The 14,103-nt window shown below is 54.2% G+C and overlaps 1 protein-coding gene across 7 annotated transcripts in view; it reads left to right on the top strand.

Moving 5' to 3' along the window:
- SAMD4A (sterile alpha motif domain containing 4A) overlaps positions 1–13,548 on the top strand; it is a 101,027-nt gene extending 87,479 nt beyond the window's left edge. For 3 of the 7 annotated variants that reach the window (XM_064659590.1, XM_064659589.1, XM_064659588.1), the window contains 6 exons: positions 488–782; positions 2,267–2,352; positions 3,786–3,904; positions 5,493–5,694; positions 6,322–6,448; positions 8,008–9,320. In XM_064659590.1, coding sequence (XP_064515660.1) covers positions 488–782; positions 2,267–2,352; positions 3,786–3,904; positions 5,493–5,694; positions 6,322–6,448; positions 8,008–8,207 — 1,029 coding nt within the window. In that variant the 3' untranslated portion in view covers positions 8,208–9,320. Of the gene's footprint in view, positions 1–487; positions 783–2,266; positions 2,353–3,785; positions 3,905–5,492; positions 5,695–6,321; positions 6,449–8,007; positions 9,323–10,064 lie in introns of those variants that run through there. The other 4 variants (XM_064659593.1, XM_064659591.1, XR_010431577.1 and 1 more) reach the window with 3 other exon arrangements.
- Positions 13,549–14,103: the final 555 nt, after the last annotated feature.

Below are 14,103 nucleotides of genomic sequence, written 5' to 3'. Positions count from 1 at the left end.
AATGGGGAGCCAGGCTTGAAGGCAGTGCTGGAAACTGGAGACACGCACATGTTAATAAATGAAGTTCCAATGAAATAGAGCTGAAATGAACTGAAGGAAGGGAAGGGAGAGGAGGAAGATAATCGCTGGTCTGGGCATTAAGATCTCCCAGGCTCAGTTGCTCTCCTGGAGTTGCCATCTTCCTGGTGGAAATTTGGAAACACTGAAGCAGGACTGTTACTGGGTTTGGGTCCCAGTGATTGACAGGGCACATTTATCTCTGGGAATTCAGGTCTGAACACATCCATGGATAATCAGATACAGTCTCTGCAGCAGCTCCACACTCTCCTGGTCTAAGGGAAAAACTTGGGCAATTAAACGTGGCTGTTGACTGTGGAATGCAGCAGGATCCTGGAGGGATTCTCAGGGGCATCACAGTCAGGGTCTGGTTTGTAGCTGGTGTCCCGTTGTCCCTGCAGAGACAAACCCTCTTCTCTTGAACCCACAGGACATCCTGGAAGGTGGCAACTTGCGTGTCCCGCTGCAGGAACTACACCAAATGATCCTCACCCCCATCAAAGCCTACTCTTCCCAGAACTCGAGCACAGAGGAGCACAGCCGGGACGCGGACTCGCACCACCCCTCCTCCCTGATCGGCTCCGACGGCCAGGGCTCCGACTGCAAGGACTCTGCCGCGGGCGGGATGCAGCAGCACCACTTGCCAGGATGTGAGGGCGAGTCGGGGGGGGCCCCTTTGCCCGAGGGTGACCTGCCTGGACAGTTCACCCGAGTGATGGGGAAAGGTGAGCGGTTGCCACTTGTCAGGGGCCACTTGTGGCTGGGGAGGGCTGCTTCGGGGTGGGGAGTGTGTGGTGGCAGCACTGGCAACCGCCTTTCCCTGAGCTCCTGCAAGTCCCTGTCTCCAGGGGTGAGGATTTTTTGAGGTCCCTTCATGCTGTGGTAAGAGCTAAGAGTGTGGGGTGGGGAGATGGGCTGTGATTTTGGGGAGGGGCAGTGGTGGGACAGGCTGCCTGCCCCAGAAAGGTCCAAAATGGAGAGCATCCTCTCCCTGCCCCAGTACCATCTTCTCCCAGCCCCAGGCCCAAGGTGGATAGTATCCTTTCCCTCAGGTCAGGGGTTGGAGGGCATCCTCTCCCTTCCCATTCAGAGCCCTGGGGTCATCCCAGCAGTCCAGAGGGTTTTCATCAGCATCCCTTGGACTTACTCTGTTTGTGGGGAGGTAGCAGTGGTGCATGGGCTGGACATGAACCATCTGGAGTGCCAGTCAGTGGGTCCAAGCCCCTTTTTAAGCCCCAGTCTAGATGGCAGGACTTCCAGAATACTCCGGTGCCATTCCATGCCCGGTGCAGGGTGCACATCTTTGCATCAGGAATAACACACTGAGAGGTGACAGAAGCAATGTGAGATGGAGACTGACCTCCTGTGCTTTATACAAGGCTCTTGGAGCAAATCTATGTGAGCTTGGACATGCCCTAACCCCTGTTAGTGGCACTTGAGGTGTCAGTGCTGGCTGAGTGAAGGAAGATCTCCCTGGGGAAGTGGGAAAGGGGAGATCTCATCCGCAGAAGACCGGGATCAGAAAGAAACTCTTTGGGATGCCACAAAGAAATATGAGCCTTGTCCCTATTTCCAACCTTTTTTGACAAAAAAGTAGCTGAGGTGTTTTCTATGCAGAAACCTGGTGCAGAGTTTGTCCCCAGCTGATTCCCTGCAGGCACAGCCAAACAGGGGGCTCTTGGCCCCATTTTATTCCCGTGACAAATGCCAAAGTGTGGCACAAGCCCTGCCAGGACGAGGTGTCTTCCTGGACTGCAAGGCATCCCTGCCCAGGGGTTATGACAGGAGAAACTCATTCCTCTGTGAGCTCATTCCCACTTGCTTTTGTGGCACTAGTTCCAAAAGAGGTTAAAATCCTCCGGGAAAGGTGGGAATCCGTGTGCAGCAGGGGCAGACTTTAGCCATAGGAGCTGGAGCTCTCTTGCCTAGGAAAAGGGAATAATCCTATGCCCCTGAGTTGCTCAGGTCTAATTTTGGGGACTCCAGTGGTGTTACTCTGGATTTACACCTTCATAACAGAGAACAAAATCCGGCCCTAAATATAGGATGGCACGGCAGGAATTGGGGAAGGGCATTTTTTCTCGCTGATGAGAAAACCTGCCCGTGGTTACAAGGGAAACGGGATGTCCAAGGCATTTGTTGGACTACCCTGGGTCCCATCTGGGTGTCCCCATCCCCATTTCCCTTCTCTTGTCTCTCTTTTTTCCAGTCTGCACACAACTTTTAGTTTCCCGACCCGATGAAGAGAATATAAGTTCCTATTTACAGCTCATAGACAAATGTCTAATCCATGAGGTGAGTCGTGAGGGATCATCTCAGACTGTTGTTCCCATCACTTAGAAACTGTTTCCAAAGTGTCTGTTTATGTAAACCCTTCGGTTTCTAACACAAATATTTTTGGGGGGTATTAATAGTAATTCTGACAGAAGAGGGCTGGAGCGGGCGGTAGCTCCGACATGATGCATGGAAATGTTGCTTCCCCCCCACGCTCGCTTAATTCCCAAGGCCTGGAGCTGGGAAATTCATCTGGCACATGACAGTCCCGTCGGCAGCTGGATGAAAGGAAGAATCCCGGGATGAGCGTGCGGGCGGTTTCCATCAGACAGACCCGGCGATCCCTTGGCGTTGCCTCCTCCTGTTTTGCAACACGTGGGATTTTGCAACAGGGGTTTTACATCTGTTCCCGCTCCCGGCAGATGTGCCTTGGCCGGGGGGATGGCTCGGGATGGCCCAGGCTGTGCCACAGGGCTCTGGCACGCTCCTGCCCTGTGGCAGAGAGGGAGGGATGGTGTCCCTGGTGTCCTACAGCGTTTCCCACCCATGCTGGCTGTACCTGGAAGAACAAGCTGCTTCCCTCACCTGCCCATATGGCAGGGATCGTGAGGAGATCACACCCTGGGGCAGCAGAGGTGGTGGGGGCTGGAGAACAAAGCCAGGAGGACATGGAGCTTTTCCCAGAGCGCCTGCACTTTTCCCACCAGTGCCAGCCCGTGTCCCAGGACCACTTTCTGCTTTGGCTCTGGCATAATCAGCACCGGGAGAGAGCGTCTCCTCCAGAGGGTGGTTCAAAGCAATCAAGTCAGGCACTAATTAGCCTCCAGATTGTCCTCCGGAGACCTCTGCTCCTCTCCACCGGCAGCATGGAGACCTTGGGGGTCTAAAGTTAGCAGTGGTGCCACATGGGTGTCCCTGTCACCCACACCTCCTGCCTGGAGCTCTGGGATCAGGTCTATCCCCTGCCGGGGTGACCTTTGCAGGGAGCCCGGGTGGGTGACAGGGCTCACCCCGGGTCACCTCCCGCAGAGACTGGTGGCAGGATCAGAGCCAAGCTCTGCCCAGCCCTGAGAAGGAGGATGGGATGCAGGATGCCACAGGGCAGATCAGCTTTCCAAATCCCAGCTTTTCCCACTCTGGCAGCATTTCTAGAACCATGTCCAGCTGACAAATTTCACCACCCGTCGGGACCCACCATCAAGCCCCTGCTCTGCCAAAAGGGGTTGGCAGCCTCAGGGCAGAGCCATGCTGTCACTCTGGGACACAGGGAATGCTGCTGGAGCATTTTCTCCACCTGAGATGAGTAAATCCTTGAGGGAGACCAGGGTTTCCCTCTGGACTTGCTGATGGCCAGCTCCAGCTGCTCTTCTTTACCCGCACGCACATCCCTCCTCCCTTTGTCCAGAAAAATATTCATTCAGTTCCTATTTTTCTCTCTCTTTTTTGGGGGACAGGCGTTTACAGAGATCCAGAAGAAGCGGCTGCTGTCATGGAAACAGCAGGTGCAGAAACTCTTTCGGTCTTTCCCTCGGAAATCCCTCCTGGAGCTGTCAGGCTATCGGCAGCAGAGGAGGTAAGCGGGATTTTGGGAGGGGAAGGATGGATGCAGTGGCCAGAGGAAGAGCATTCCAAGTGGGACCAGTGTCTCCCAAAAGAAAAGGATGGATCCTGATGGATTCAGAGCTGTATTTTGGGAGGCAGGAGAGCAGGAAAAGCTTCAGCAATAAGACCCCAGGCACTGGCTGGAAGGGGAATGGGGTTTTACTTGCATGTGGGGTCAGTGCCTTCCCTACTGATCCCACATCCGGCACTTCCCAGCTGTGCAGCGTATTCCCAACGCTGGCTCTGTGTCTGCTGCCCTTTGCTGATGGCATCAGCAGTAAAGTTCCCTAAAAAGCTGTAAAGTGGCAAAAAAAAGGGCTGTGCTGGGGACACTTGTGTTTGCTCACTTCCAAGGAGGTGCTGCATTTCAGGTGATCCTGGGAAGTGTTGGGGTATGGCAGGAAGAGGTATTTTTAGATCGGCTTTAGCAACATCAGCCCTTTGCTTCATTCTGCAAAATCTGGTGTATTGCACTCTGGTGCAAGTGATTTATTCTCCAGAAAGAAAGTGTTTTGGAGATAACTGGGATCAGTGGGACAGCTGGGATGAAGAGTTCATAAGGAAGGATCACAGAACTGGAGTGGTCCCCAGTTCCATGAAACAAAGTATCTTGGAATGGATTAAAACAAGTGGTTTCAGTGTTGGTGGCAGGATCAGAAGTGGAATAGACAAGAGCAAAGGTGTTGGATGGACCTGTTTGCTGCCCAGCTGAATGAGCAGGGACACCAAGGTGACACCAGATATTGAGGGCACCCTCACTGCTTTTGTTCCCAAGGATTACCTGGTTATTTTTGTGTCATTCTGTGGGTTTTAAATGCAAAAACCATGGGGAGAGGGGTGCTGGTGTGTGCAACCCTTCCCTCCTGGAATTAAAGATGGCTTGGTCTTCTGAGATGTGTGTTTCAGGATGTTTGGGCTTTGTGGTCTTAGGTCTGGATGGTTTTGCTCTGGCCACGGGGAGCTGGATAAGGGATTACAGTGTGGAAATGGGAGTGGGTGCAGAGCCAGTCCCACCTCTGCAGGAAAGCACCTTTCACTCAGCCCTCCCTGGTAAATCTTGGACTTGTTAGATCAATCTAACCAAATTTTACAGAACTTGAGCAGTCTCAGAGAGGACCATCTTTTTAAAAATGAACCTTCTGGAAAGGGAGAAGGTCCAAGCATTCCCAGTAAAGAAAACCCAACAGCATAAGCTGAGCTTTTATTACTCTAGAGAATCCACACACAAGAGATCTCAAAGAAACCAGGTGCCTGGAACATTACTTATTTTACCTTACGTTTAAGAACAGGCCCATTTTGTGGAGTAAAATAAACTTTAAAGAGAACAAATGTGAACCTGAGACCTGCTGAAGGGCAGGAGGGTGCCTGGCACTCAGGAAAAAGAAAGGATGCTGCACACCCAGACTTCCTCCTTCCTGCTGCCCGTGCAGGATGGAAGGACCGTCCTCAGTGGGGTGGGAGTGTCGAGACCCCTCTCCTGCAGCACTGTCCCCTTGTCCCCTCACAGAGGGGACTCACAGGGGTCAGTGCCTCACCCCCAGCGCGTTCTCTCTCCGCAGCCGAGGCTTTGGCCAGTCGAACTCCCTCCCGACAGCCGGATCCGCGGGGGCAGGGCTGGGCCGGAGGAACCCCCGCCAGTTCCAGATCCCCTCCCGCAACCTCCCCACGGCCCGGCTGGGGCTGCTGGGCCCCACTGGGCTGCTGGGCACCCCCCAGCGCAGCCCCGCCGCCAGCCCCGCCATCCTCAAGCAAGGCAGACAGGTTGGTCCGCGTTCATGGCAGCTCCAGCCCTTCCGTCCCTTTTCCCACAAGCTTCCTTTGATTTTCCTCCTCTAACTTGTCTGGATATCTTTTTTTTTTCCCCCCATACCTTTTCAAGCAGCTAAGAGCAGTTTGTAGGTGTTTGGTTTGCGCTCCCCTCGGCGCAGAGGGATGTGGAAGAGGGACCGGCAAGAGGCGGGCAGAGGAAGAGGTGGATGGGGGAGAGCTGAGTCCTTAAGGGGCTTACAGAAATAGGGAGAGAGACTTTTGACAAGGGCAGATCGTGAAGGACAAGGGGGGGAAGGGTTTTAAATTGACACAGGGGAGATTTAGATGAGATATTGGGAAGGAATTCTAGACTGTGAGGGTGGCGAGGCCCTGGCACAGGTTGCCCAGAGAAGTTTTGGCTGCTCCATCCCTGGAAATGTTCAAGGCCAGGTTGGATGGGCTTGGAGCAGCTCGGTCTAGTGGAAGGTGTCCCTGCTCATGGCAGGGAAGTTGTAACTAGATGATCCTTACGATCCCTTCCAATCCATTCTATGCTTCTGTGAGCCCAAGGGGGTTGGTTATAAATCCATGCCACAAAGGGCTTTGTTTCACATCCCACACTTTGTTTGCTCCCCACAGAACCTCTGGTTTGCCAACCCTGGGGGCAGTAACAGCATGCCCAGCCGGAGCCACAGCTCGGTGCAGAGGACGCGCTCGCTGCCGGTCCACACCTCCCCGCAGACCATGCTGATGTTTCAGCAGCCAGGTGGGCACTAGGTTTGCTTTTTCACTTACCCACAGCCCACTGAGACAAGGGGAGGTGTGAAAGGAGCTGTGCTGGTGAGCCTCAGTGCAGGCACAGGGCCTGTGCCACCGCGGTGTGTTCCCACCGGGATATCTTTGAATTCCTGAGTTAATTGAACCACAGACGTTACTGGAGGGATTTTTGACCCTGTATATACCATCTTGACTCTCTGTATAATCGTGGTGCTGGTGCTTTACCTACCTTGCTTCTGAAAGGCTCATGTCAGGCAGAATGGCAGTAGCTCATCCATCACTTTTTCCTCATGGATGGACACGGAGCCCCAGTGTGGAAGGGCTGCCTTTGTGCACTCAAGGGAAATTCTTTCCACACTGCGTGTGAAGGGAAATGGTGCTGTGTCAGTGCTTCCTTCCCAAACACTGCCAAAATGCTCCTGTATATAGGAGCATCCTCTGAGTCAGGGAGGATCCCACTGACCTTGGACCCTGACCCTGGAGCATCCTGCCCCTGAGGAAGCCTGTTTGTGTATCCCTTCATTAGCCTTTGAGTGTGCCTTTTCCTACCAACACACCATAACAATTTGCCCCATGGGACAGAGAGTTCCATGCCCCCAGTAGGCCCACCCTCATCCACAGGCTCCTAGTGTGGGCTGGCAGCTCCCCTCACCTCACACGCCGCCGGTGTTTAACTGCAGCATTTGGGCAGCAAATGTTCCGTGCAGCAGGAACAGCGGCTGTTCCCGGGTATTGATTAAACACCGGGACAAGGGCACTTTTCTCAGGCGTTGGAGGAGAATAAATGGGTTTCTCCTGCGTGTCGGCCTGTGGTGGATGAGGGCGTAGGAGGATTGGGGAGCCAGACTGCGGATGAGTCGCAAGGAAAATAAGCAATAATTCAGTGCTGGGCTCACAAACCCCTTTGTGCCGGGCTGTGGGAGGACCTCAACCCTCCTGGATCTCATTCTATGTCTCTGTGAGCCAGTGGAAAGCAGGACATGCTGTCCAGCAGTAGCACAAGTTGTATTTGCAGGTTTTGCTGCAGGGTGGGTAAAGTTTGCTGCTGTTTAGTTTAGGATGGGGCATTGCAGCACACCAGAGTTCATGTGTATCCCCCCTTTTTTGTGGGAGCCAAGCCTGGGAGCCAAGCTGGCCATGGAGAAGCCAGACAGCCAGTCTGTGCTGCCATCCCATGTCCAAGCACTAACCCTGCCTGCACGGACAGCATCCAGCCCTGAGAGGTCCCCAGGGCTGCACCTTCCCTGGGTGGGGGTCCCACTCTCCCCCAGCTCCCCCCCACATCTCTGACCAGCACCTGAACCCCTCATTTCCATCCCCTTCTTCTGCAGTGCCATTGAGGCTCCCCAGATTTATCCCTTGGGATAACGGGGAAGTGATGACTATTTTTGTGACCATCTCTTGCTGGAGGTGATTGCACCAGGAATGGAAGTGCTGCCGGAGCCCGGTCAGACCCACCTGGGGCATTTTTTGGGTGATTCCCCCACCCACATAGAGCAGGGCAGGCAAGTCCCTGACCAAGGCCTCCTGTTCCCTTTCTCCCTGCAGAGTTCCAGGTGCCGGTGACTGAACCTGACATCAACAACAGGCTGGAGTCCCTGTGCCTGAGCATGACGGAGCACGCACTCAGCGGTGAGCATTCCCTCCTCCTCGGGCTCTTCCAGCACGTCCACGCCGCCTCCGCTGAGCCCCCCAGCACCTGCCCCTGCCCCGCGCCCCCCAAAAACTGGGACAGGCTGTGGCTGTGAGGGGGCGGGATGGTGGCGGGGCTGGATGCAGGGATGCTCCCAGGGATGCTCCCGAGGGTGTTCAGACAGGGATATTGTCTCCCCTCGGCGAGGTGCCGGGGCAGGGGGTGAAGCCGAACGCAGGGATCACACCAGCACTAGTGGAGTCTGTGCTAATTAGCCACTCGTCAGCTTGCTAATGATAATTAGTGTTAGCTCGCTACTCTCGTTAGCTCTCGATAAAGCCCCTGCCACTGGATGGGTCACAGGCTTTGGAGTGTTTTCCCTTCTGCCACCGGATCCCTCGTTTGGCTGGGGGGTGCGGGAGCCCTGCCGGGCGCTGGTGGGTGCCAGTGGATAACGGGCACAGGGAGGGAGGAGGACCAGGGGGAAAACAAGCAGAAAAGATGGAAAAGGCAGCAGCAGCAGCGTGATGGAGAGCCCAGTGCAGCACAAAGCACTGGCACCAGAAGCTCCCAGTGCCCCTCGCCAACAAGGGATGAGCCCGGAGATGGGATGAGCACGGCCACCAGCATCGCCCAGACCTGGGATAACCCGAACAACCAGCGCAGGTCGTGCTCCCAACAATCCTGGACTGCATCGGATGGTTGGGGACAGGAGTCCTTGGAGAGGATGAGAGCCACTCGGAGCCCTGGGAGAGGATGAGTGCCACCAGGAGTCCTCGGGGAGGACAAGTGCCACCAGGCTCCCTGCGGATGCAGCAACCCTTCCCTGGGAGAGGGACACGAGAACAAGGACTGTGAGAGGCAGCAGGGCCCTGGCAGCATCCCTGGCCGGGAAAACAAGGACACTGCTGTCACCCGAAGCGTTTCCCCGGCGTGTTCCCAGGCGAGGCTTAGCTGTCTTGTTCCTCTGCAGGGTACTGTTCCTCTGAGTTATTTTCTGCAGGTCGCATTCCCCGAGCCTCTCCAAACCGGTCGTGCTATAAATAGCTCTTAAAAAAATAAACCTTCGGGGGAGAAAAAAAAACAACAAAAAAGGTGTAACAAACCTGTTTGTTTTCAGTCTCGAGGAGGGAGGTGGCCGTGGTGCCCCGGGTGGCAGAACAGGGAGTGCTCTGTTCCAGAGCCACCCTGGGAGCTGCCCCACACCACTCTCCATCCCAGGGATGGGGGTTTGGGATGGGGGACAGGGGGGTGGTTGGGGCTGAAGGGTTGGAAATACTGTTGGGTGCTGATTTCTGGCCCCAAAGGGTGGGGAGAGGGGGCAGCTGGTAGCAGACTGGTTGTGAGGCTTTGGGGTGGGTTGTGGATCCCTCTCTGCTGGGATTGGACTGTGGCTGGATGCATCCCTGCTGCCACAGGATGCTGGGAACAAGGGCTCTGGAGAGACAGAAACAACTCCCGGAGCTTTTTGTCCATCCATGTTTCTCATGGAGGAAAATTTTGCATCCTCTGGTGCGAGTTTTGCAGGGCTGGGTGAGCTGGGGGGCAAGGCAGCCCCTGGGACTGGCTCCATCCCCATCCCCTCACTCCTGGCCAGGGTGGCAGGAACTTGTCCTGCTGTAGGAGGGTCCCAGACTCTCATTCACCTTGTGGCGAGTCTGGGCTGCCGAGAAACCACCTCTGCTCCTGGAAGAGGGGTCGTGGCAGGCCTGGAATGGTGTTGGGACAGCGACGCAGGGGGGCTGGTGCAGGGTGGGGACAGTTGGTGACACGGAGGGACCAGCAAAGTGGTGACACCCCAAAACCCTTCCACACCCCTTGGGGAGATTTGGGGAGGGGGGTGGCCCTGTGGTGCCGCCTCGCCTATGGGATGGTGGGTCGGGGGTGCTCCAAGGGGTCCATCTCCCAAATCCCCAGCTTGGGGAGGTACCAGTGCTCACTGGAGCTGTTCCTAACTCTCCCTTCCTTGCAGATGGTGTCGACAGAACCTCCACGATCTAGAAGGCGTCGCGACGGGGACGCTGGCCGGGACAACAACTGCTGCGGGTCCAGCGGCGAGGTCGGGGCTTGCAGGGAGCCTCAGCGATAGCTTGCATCCTTTCTCCTCTCCTCTCTCCTTCTCTCTCTCTCTCTCTCTCTCTCTCTCCTGTTTTAATTTTGTGAATGTGTAGATTGTCCTTGTGAACATATCATTAGACTTGGAATTTGTGTTGTCATTTATTACATCCATGCTGGGGGCAGGGTTGGGGGGGGGAAAGGTGGCGGAAGCTCAGCGGCGATGACGGAGCAGCGCGGGGAGGTCGGGGGGGACGCGGAGCAGAGCGCTGGCAACGGAGGGGTCACCGGAGCACCGTGGGCAAACCCTGGTCCTGGATGAGGATACCAAGCAGTACGGAACATCACGCAGGGGTGTGTGGCCCAAAAAGCCCTCTGGGGAGGATTTGCCTGCCCCACCGGCGGTCCCGCCTCTTGAGTTCCGCCGCGTTCACGGACTGGCCCAGCGAGCCCGGATTTGAACAGAAATAGTAAAATAATCCCAGAATTTCCTTTTGGTTTAGCCAAGAGACCCACAGTTTGGAGGCAGCATTGTGCTCAGGGCAGCGGAGGGTCGGCGGGTGCCCATCCCTGTGTCCCTGCATGGATCGGGATGCTGGATGGAGTGGGGCATCTCGCCCAGAGGAGGGTCCCAGGGGATGTTGGTGAAGTTGGGGGACACTGGGAGAGTTTCAGTGTCTCTTGCCTTGCCTGTGCAGGTACCAGGAAGCTGCTGCATCCTGGCTTCACACATCTGGCCCAGCCTGCCAAAATCCAGCCGTGATGGGCTCTTCCAGCCCTGGGGTGGCCAACAAGGGATGAAGGATCCCCCAGATAAAACCCAAGCCCCAAAGGGCACCAAAATGCAGCTTCACAGCCCTGTTTTCTTGGCATTAACCATGTGCCAGGCAGGAGATGGGGACAGCAGTGACTGGGCTGCTCCTCACCCGCTGCTGCTTTTTGTAACAGGAGCTAAATTTGGTGTTAAAGAGGTAAATCTGGCCTGGTGCTGCTCAGACCTGCGGCGCTGCTCCCACCTCCCACTGATCCCGATGCTGCTCCACGTCCTCTGATGGAATAATAGTAAATGTGAAATTAGTTAATGAAGGGAGGTGATGGGCTGCAGCAATATTCCCAATTGGCACTGACGGGCAGGATCATGTGCTGGGATCGGCGGGAGCCAGGCTGGGGGCTGAGGGGGAGCCGGAGCATTGGCAGGGCTGGGAGATGTGTGAATCCCAGGAGATGTGTGAATCCTTTTGCCATGCAGTGTTTTTTAAGTTGTTGTTTCCTAAAAAAAAAAAAAAAAAAAACAAACCAAACCCAAGTGCCAAATGCAATGTTTTATGTTTGCTGTTCCTTGGTGTCCTGCTTCCCAGCAGGCAGGAGATTGAGGCGGGGGTGATGGGGGGGGTGGAGAAGGGAAAACCCGAAAGCCAGGGAGGTTGGGAAGAGGTGTGAGGAGGTGGAGGCGAAGTGGGGGGTCAGCGCTGGGGACCTGGGTCACCCCCAAGCACCCCAGCTTGTGAGGTGTGAAGGGAACCGCCGTAGCAGGAGCCTCCCTCGGGGAGGCTCCAGTGTATTTACAGAGCTGAAATTCTATTTATTCCTTCGCTGACTATGGACACGGAGGTTTTCTGATTGTTCAGAGAGATTATTTTGGATATATTACCTATTAACTTGCTATGGCTGGGAACCATGATAATGTCTGTTATTAACAACCACCAAATAATTCAATTGTTGGTTTTTTCCTTTTGTTGTTTAAAAAAAAAGCAAAAGAAAAAAAAGCTTATTTTCCATTGACAGTGTAGAGGTTAATAACGACTTAGTTGTGTTTGCTGTTTCTTGTTTTGTTTTTTTTTTTTAAGTAAAAACAACAAAGAAAGTGGCTTCAGTTGCGTTCAGGAAGTGCTGCCTTGGCTCTGGCTACCCATGCTGAGTGCGGGCGGCAGAGCTCCAGGGGAAGAAGCTTAAGAGGAAAAGAAATAAAAATTATTTATAGAAAGAAAAAAATCAAAAAAAGAAAAAAAAAAAAGAAAACTAAAAAAAAAAAGTACCACAAACCCCAACAGTTGCATGAGCGAGGCTGTGAAGTCAAATATTCAGTAATAAAGCGGCAGTGCCTTTCTTTTTTGTATCCCCCGCTCACCCCGCTGCAACTGTCCCATCCCACGCCGGAGGTGTCGCCGCCGCGGGGTCCTGGGCATGGGGCGGGAATGTCCCCCCCCCAATCCCGCTGCTCTCCCAGAGCCAGCCCCGGGCCCCCCCAGCACCGCCGGGGACCTTTTTCCTGGTGCTGTTCCCCTGAGCCGTCCCCGGCTGCGCGGGGAGCCCGGCCAGCTCAGCACCCAAGTGGCCTTGGGTCCGGCGGATGCTCCCGCGGGGAAACAACCCCTGTCCCTTCCAGGTGTGTCCCCCTCCCCAGGGACAAGCCCTGAGCTCGGCTGGGCTGGAGCTGGGCTTTACCTGTGCTCGCTCAGCTCATCAAAACCCTTGGAGGAGTTGGGAAGGGGGAGGTCAAGCCCGGCCAGCATCCAGCAGGAAAATCCAAAACTGTGATTGCCGCCCACGAGCGGAGCTGGGGTTGGGTCAGCACTTAGGGGAAGCGATTTCTGTTGTCACCTTTCTCCATGTCGGGGTGTGGCTGCGCCCCAGGTTTGGCTTTTGGAATGTGCCTGATGGAAAGTGGGTCCCGCAGACGTCTATAATTTGCACACAGCGACGATAACACTAAAGTTGATTTTATACGAGTCATCAGAGTTTGCAAAGTGAGTTTTATTTTTTGTATTCCTTTATCTTTACTTAAAGGTGAATGTGTATTCCTCTGGGAGGAATAGGAAGAAAAAAGAAAAAAAAAAAAAAGAAAAATACGTAAAAAACCAGGAATGTTAATAATGTTAAACAGAATACTTCCTCCCTTATTAATATATATAACCCTGATGTATTTATGCCTATTGTAAGCTGACTTTAAAGAGCTTTGACCTCTCTTCTGTTGCATGCCGTTCCCGGGCAGCCTTTCCTTGTCCATGCATGCCTTTGGTCCTGGTTTTTCTGTACAAAGTTAGTGCACACACAAAAGAACTATTTTTGCCTAGTTAATGTTGCCGAGCAATGCCTATTTTTTAAATTTTCCTTTTTTTTTTTTTTTTTTCCTTCCTTTTTTCGGTCATATATGGCAATAGCATGTTTGTTACATGTAAAAGCTTCCCGATATAAAGAAATACTAATGTTTGGAGATATGCCGGTCTTTGCAAGTGTACAGTTTTCCAATGTTGTTCCCAGTGAAAACACCCTCGTGATTTCCACTTGCTCCGATGTATTTATTACTCATTTCCTCCCATGTAACTCGGAACCATGGCTATATTTCATATCCGCGGTATATTGAAAGTGAAGGGAGATGATTAATACAAGGTTTTGTAACACTGGGGTGTGGCGCCTCCTTATTTATCCTCCTCTTGGCAGAATTTTTTAACAAAAAAAAAAAAATGGAATTAAACACACGTTCAGCCCCGTGGGCGAGAGGGAGGAGCCGTGTGGTTCCACAGGGGGGTTTAGTGTCTTTATATATAAACTCGTGGCGGGGCTTCCGAATCCCTGGCATTCCCCACACAGCTGCTTCCATGTCCCTTTGGGATGCCCACGCCCCGGGAGATGGTTGGATACAGGGTTTTCCTTTGCAATTGGCAGGGATTGGGGCGGGAGCAGCTCGGAGGCTGCGGAGGCACACGGAGGAGCCGGCTCGGCCTCGGCGTGTGCATGGAGACATCTGGGGTGGGATTTGAAGGTTGGGTTCGTTCTGGGCTTTAAACCTGCACGTTTCAGACCTGCCTGGGGCTGGAGTGGGTGGGGAAGGACACTCGGAGCAGACACTCGGCCGTGGGAGGTGCTGAGGGCGGGACTGTGGCTTCTGCCCCTGCTTTTTCCATGTTTTCTCAGACTGAGCCTCCACTTCTCCAGGCTGACCAAACCCAGCTCTG

Source organism: Pseudopipra pipra, chromosome 6 (assembly GCF_036250125.1).
Source record: "Pseudopipra pipra isolate bDixPip1 chromosome 6, bDixPip1.hap1, whole genome shotgun sequence".
Lineage (NCBI taxonomy): Eukaryota > Metazoa > Chordata > Aves > Passeriformes > Pipridae > Pseudopipra > Pseudopipra pipra.
The sequence above is the reverse complement of the archived record's forward strand: the minus strand, read 5'-3'. Positions and strand labels throughout refer to the sequence as shown.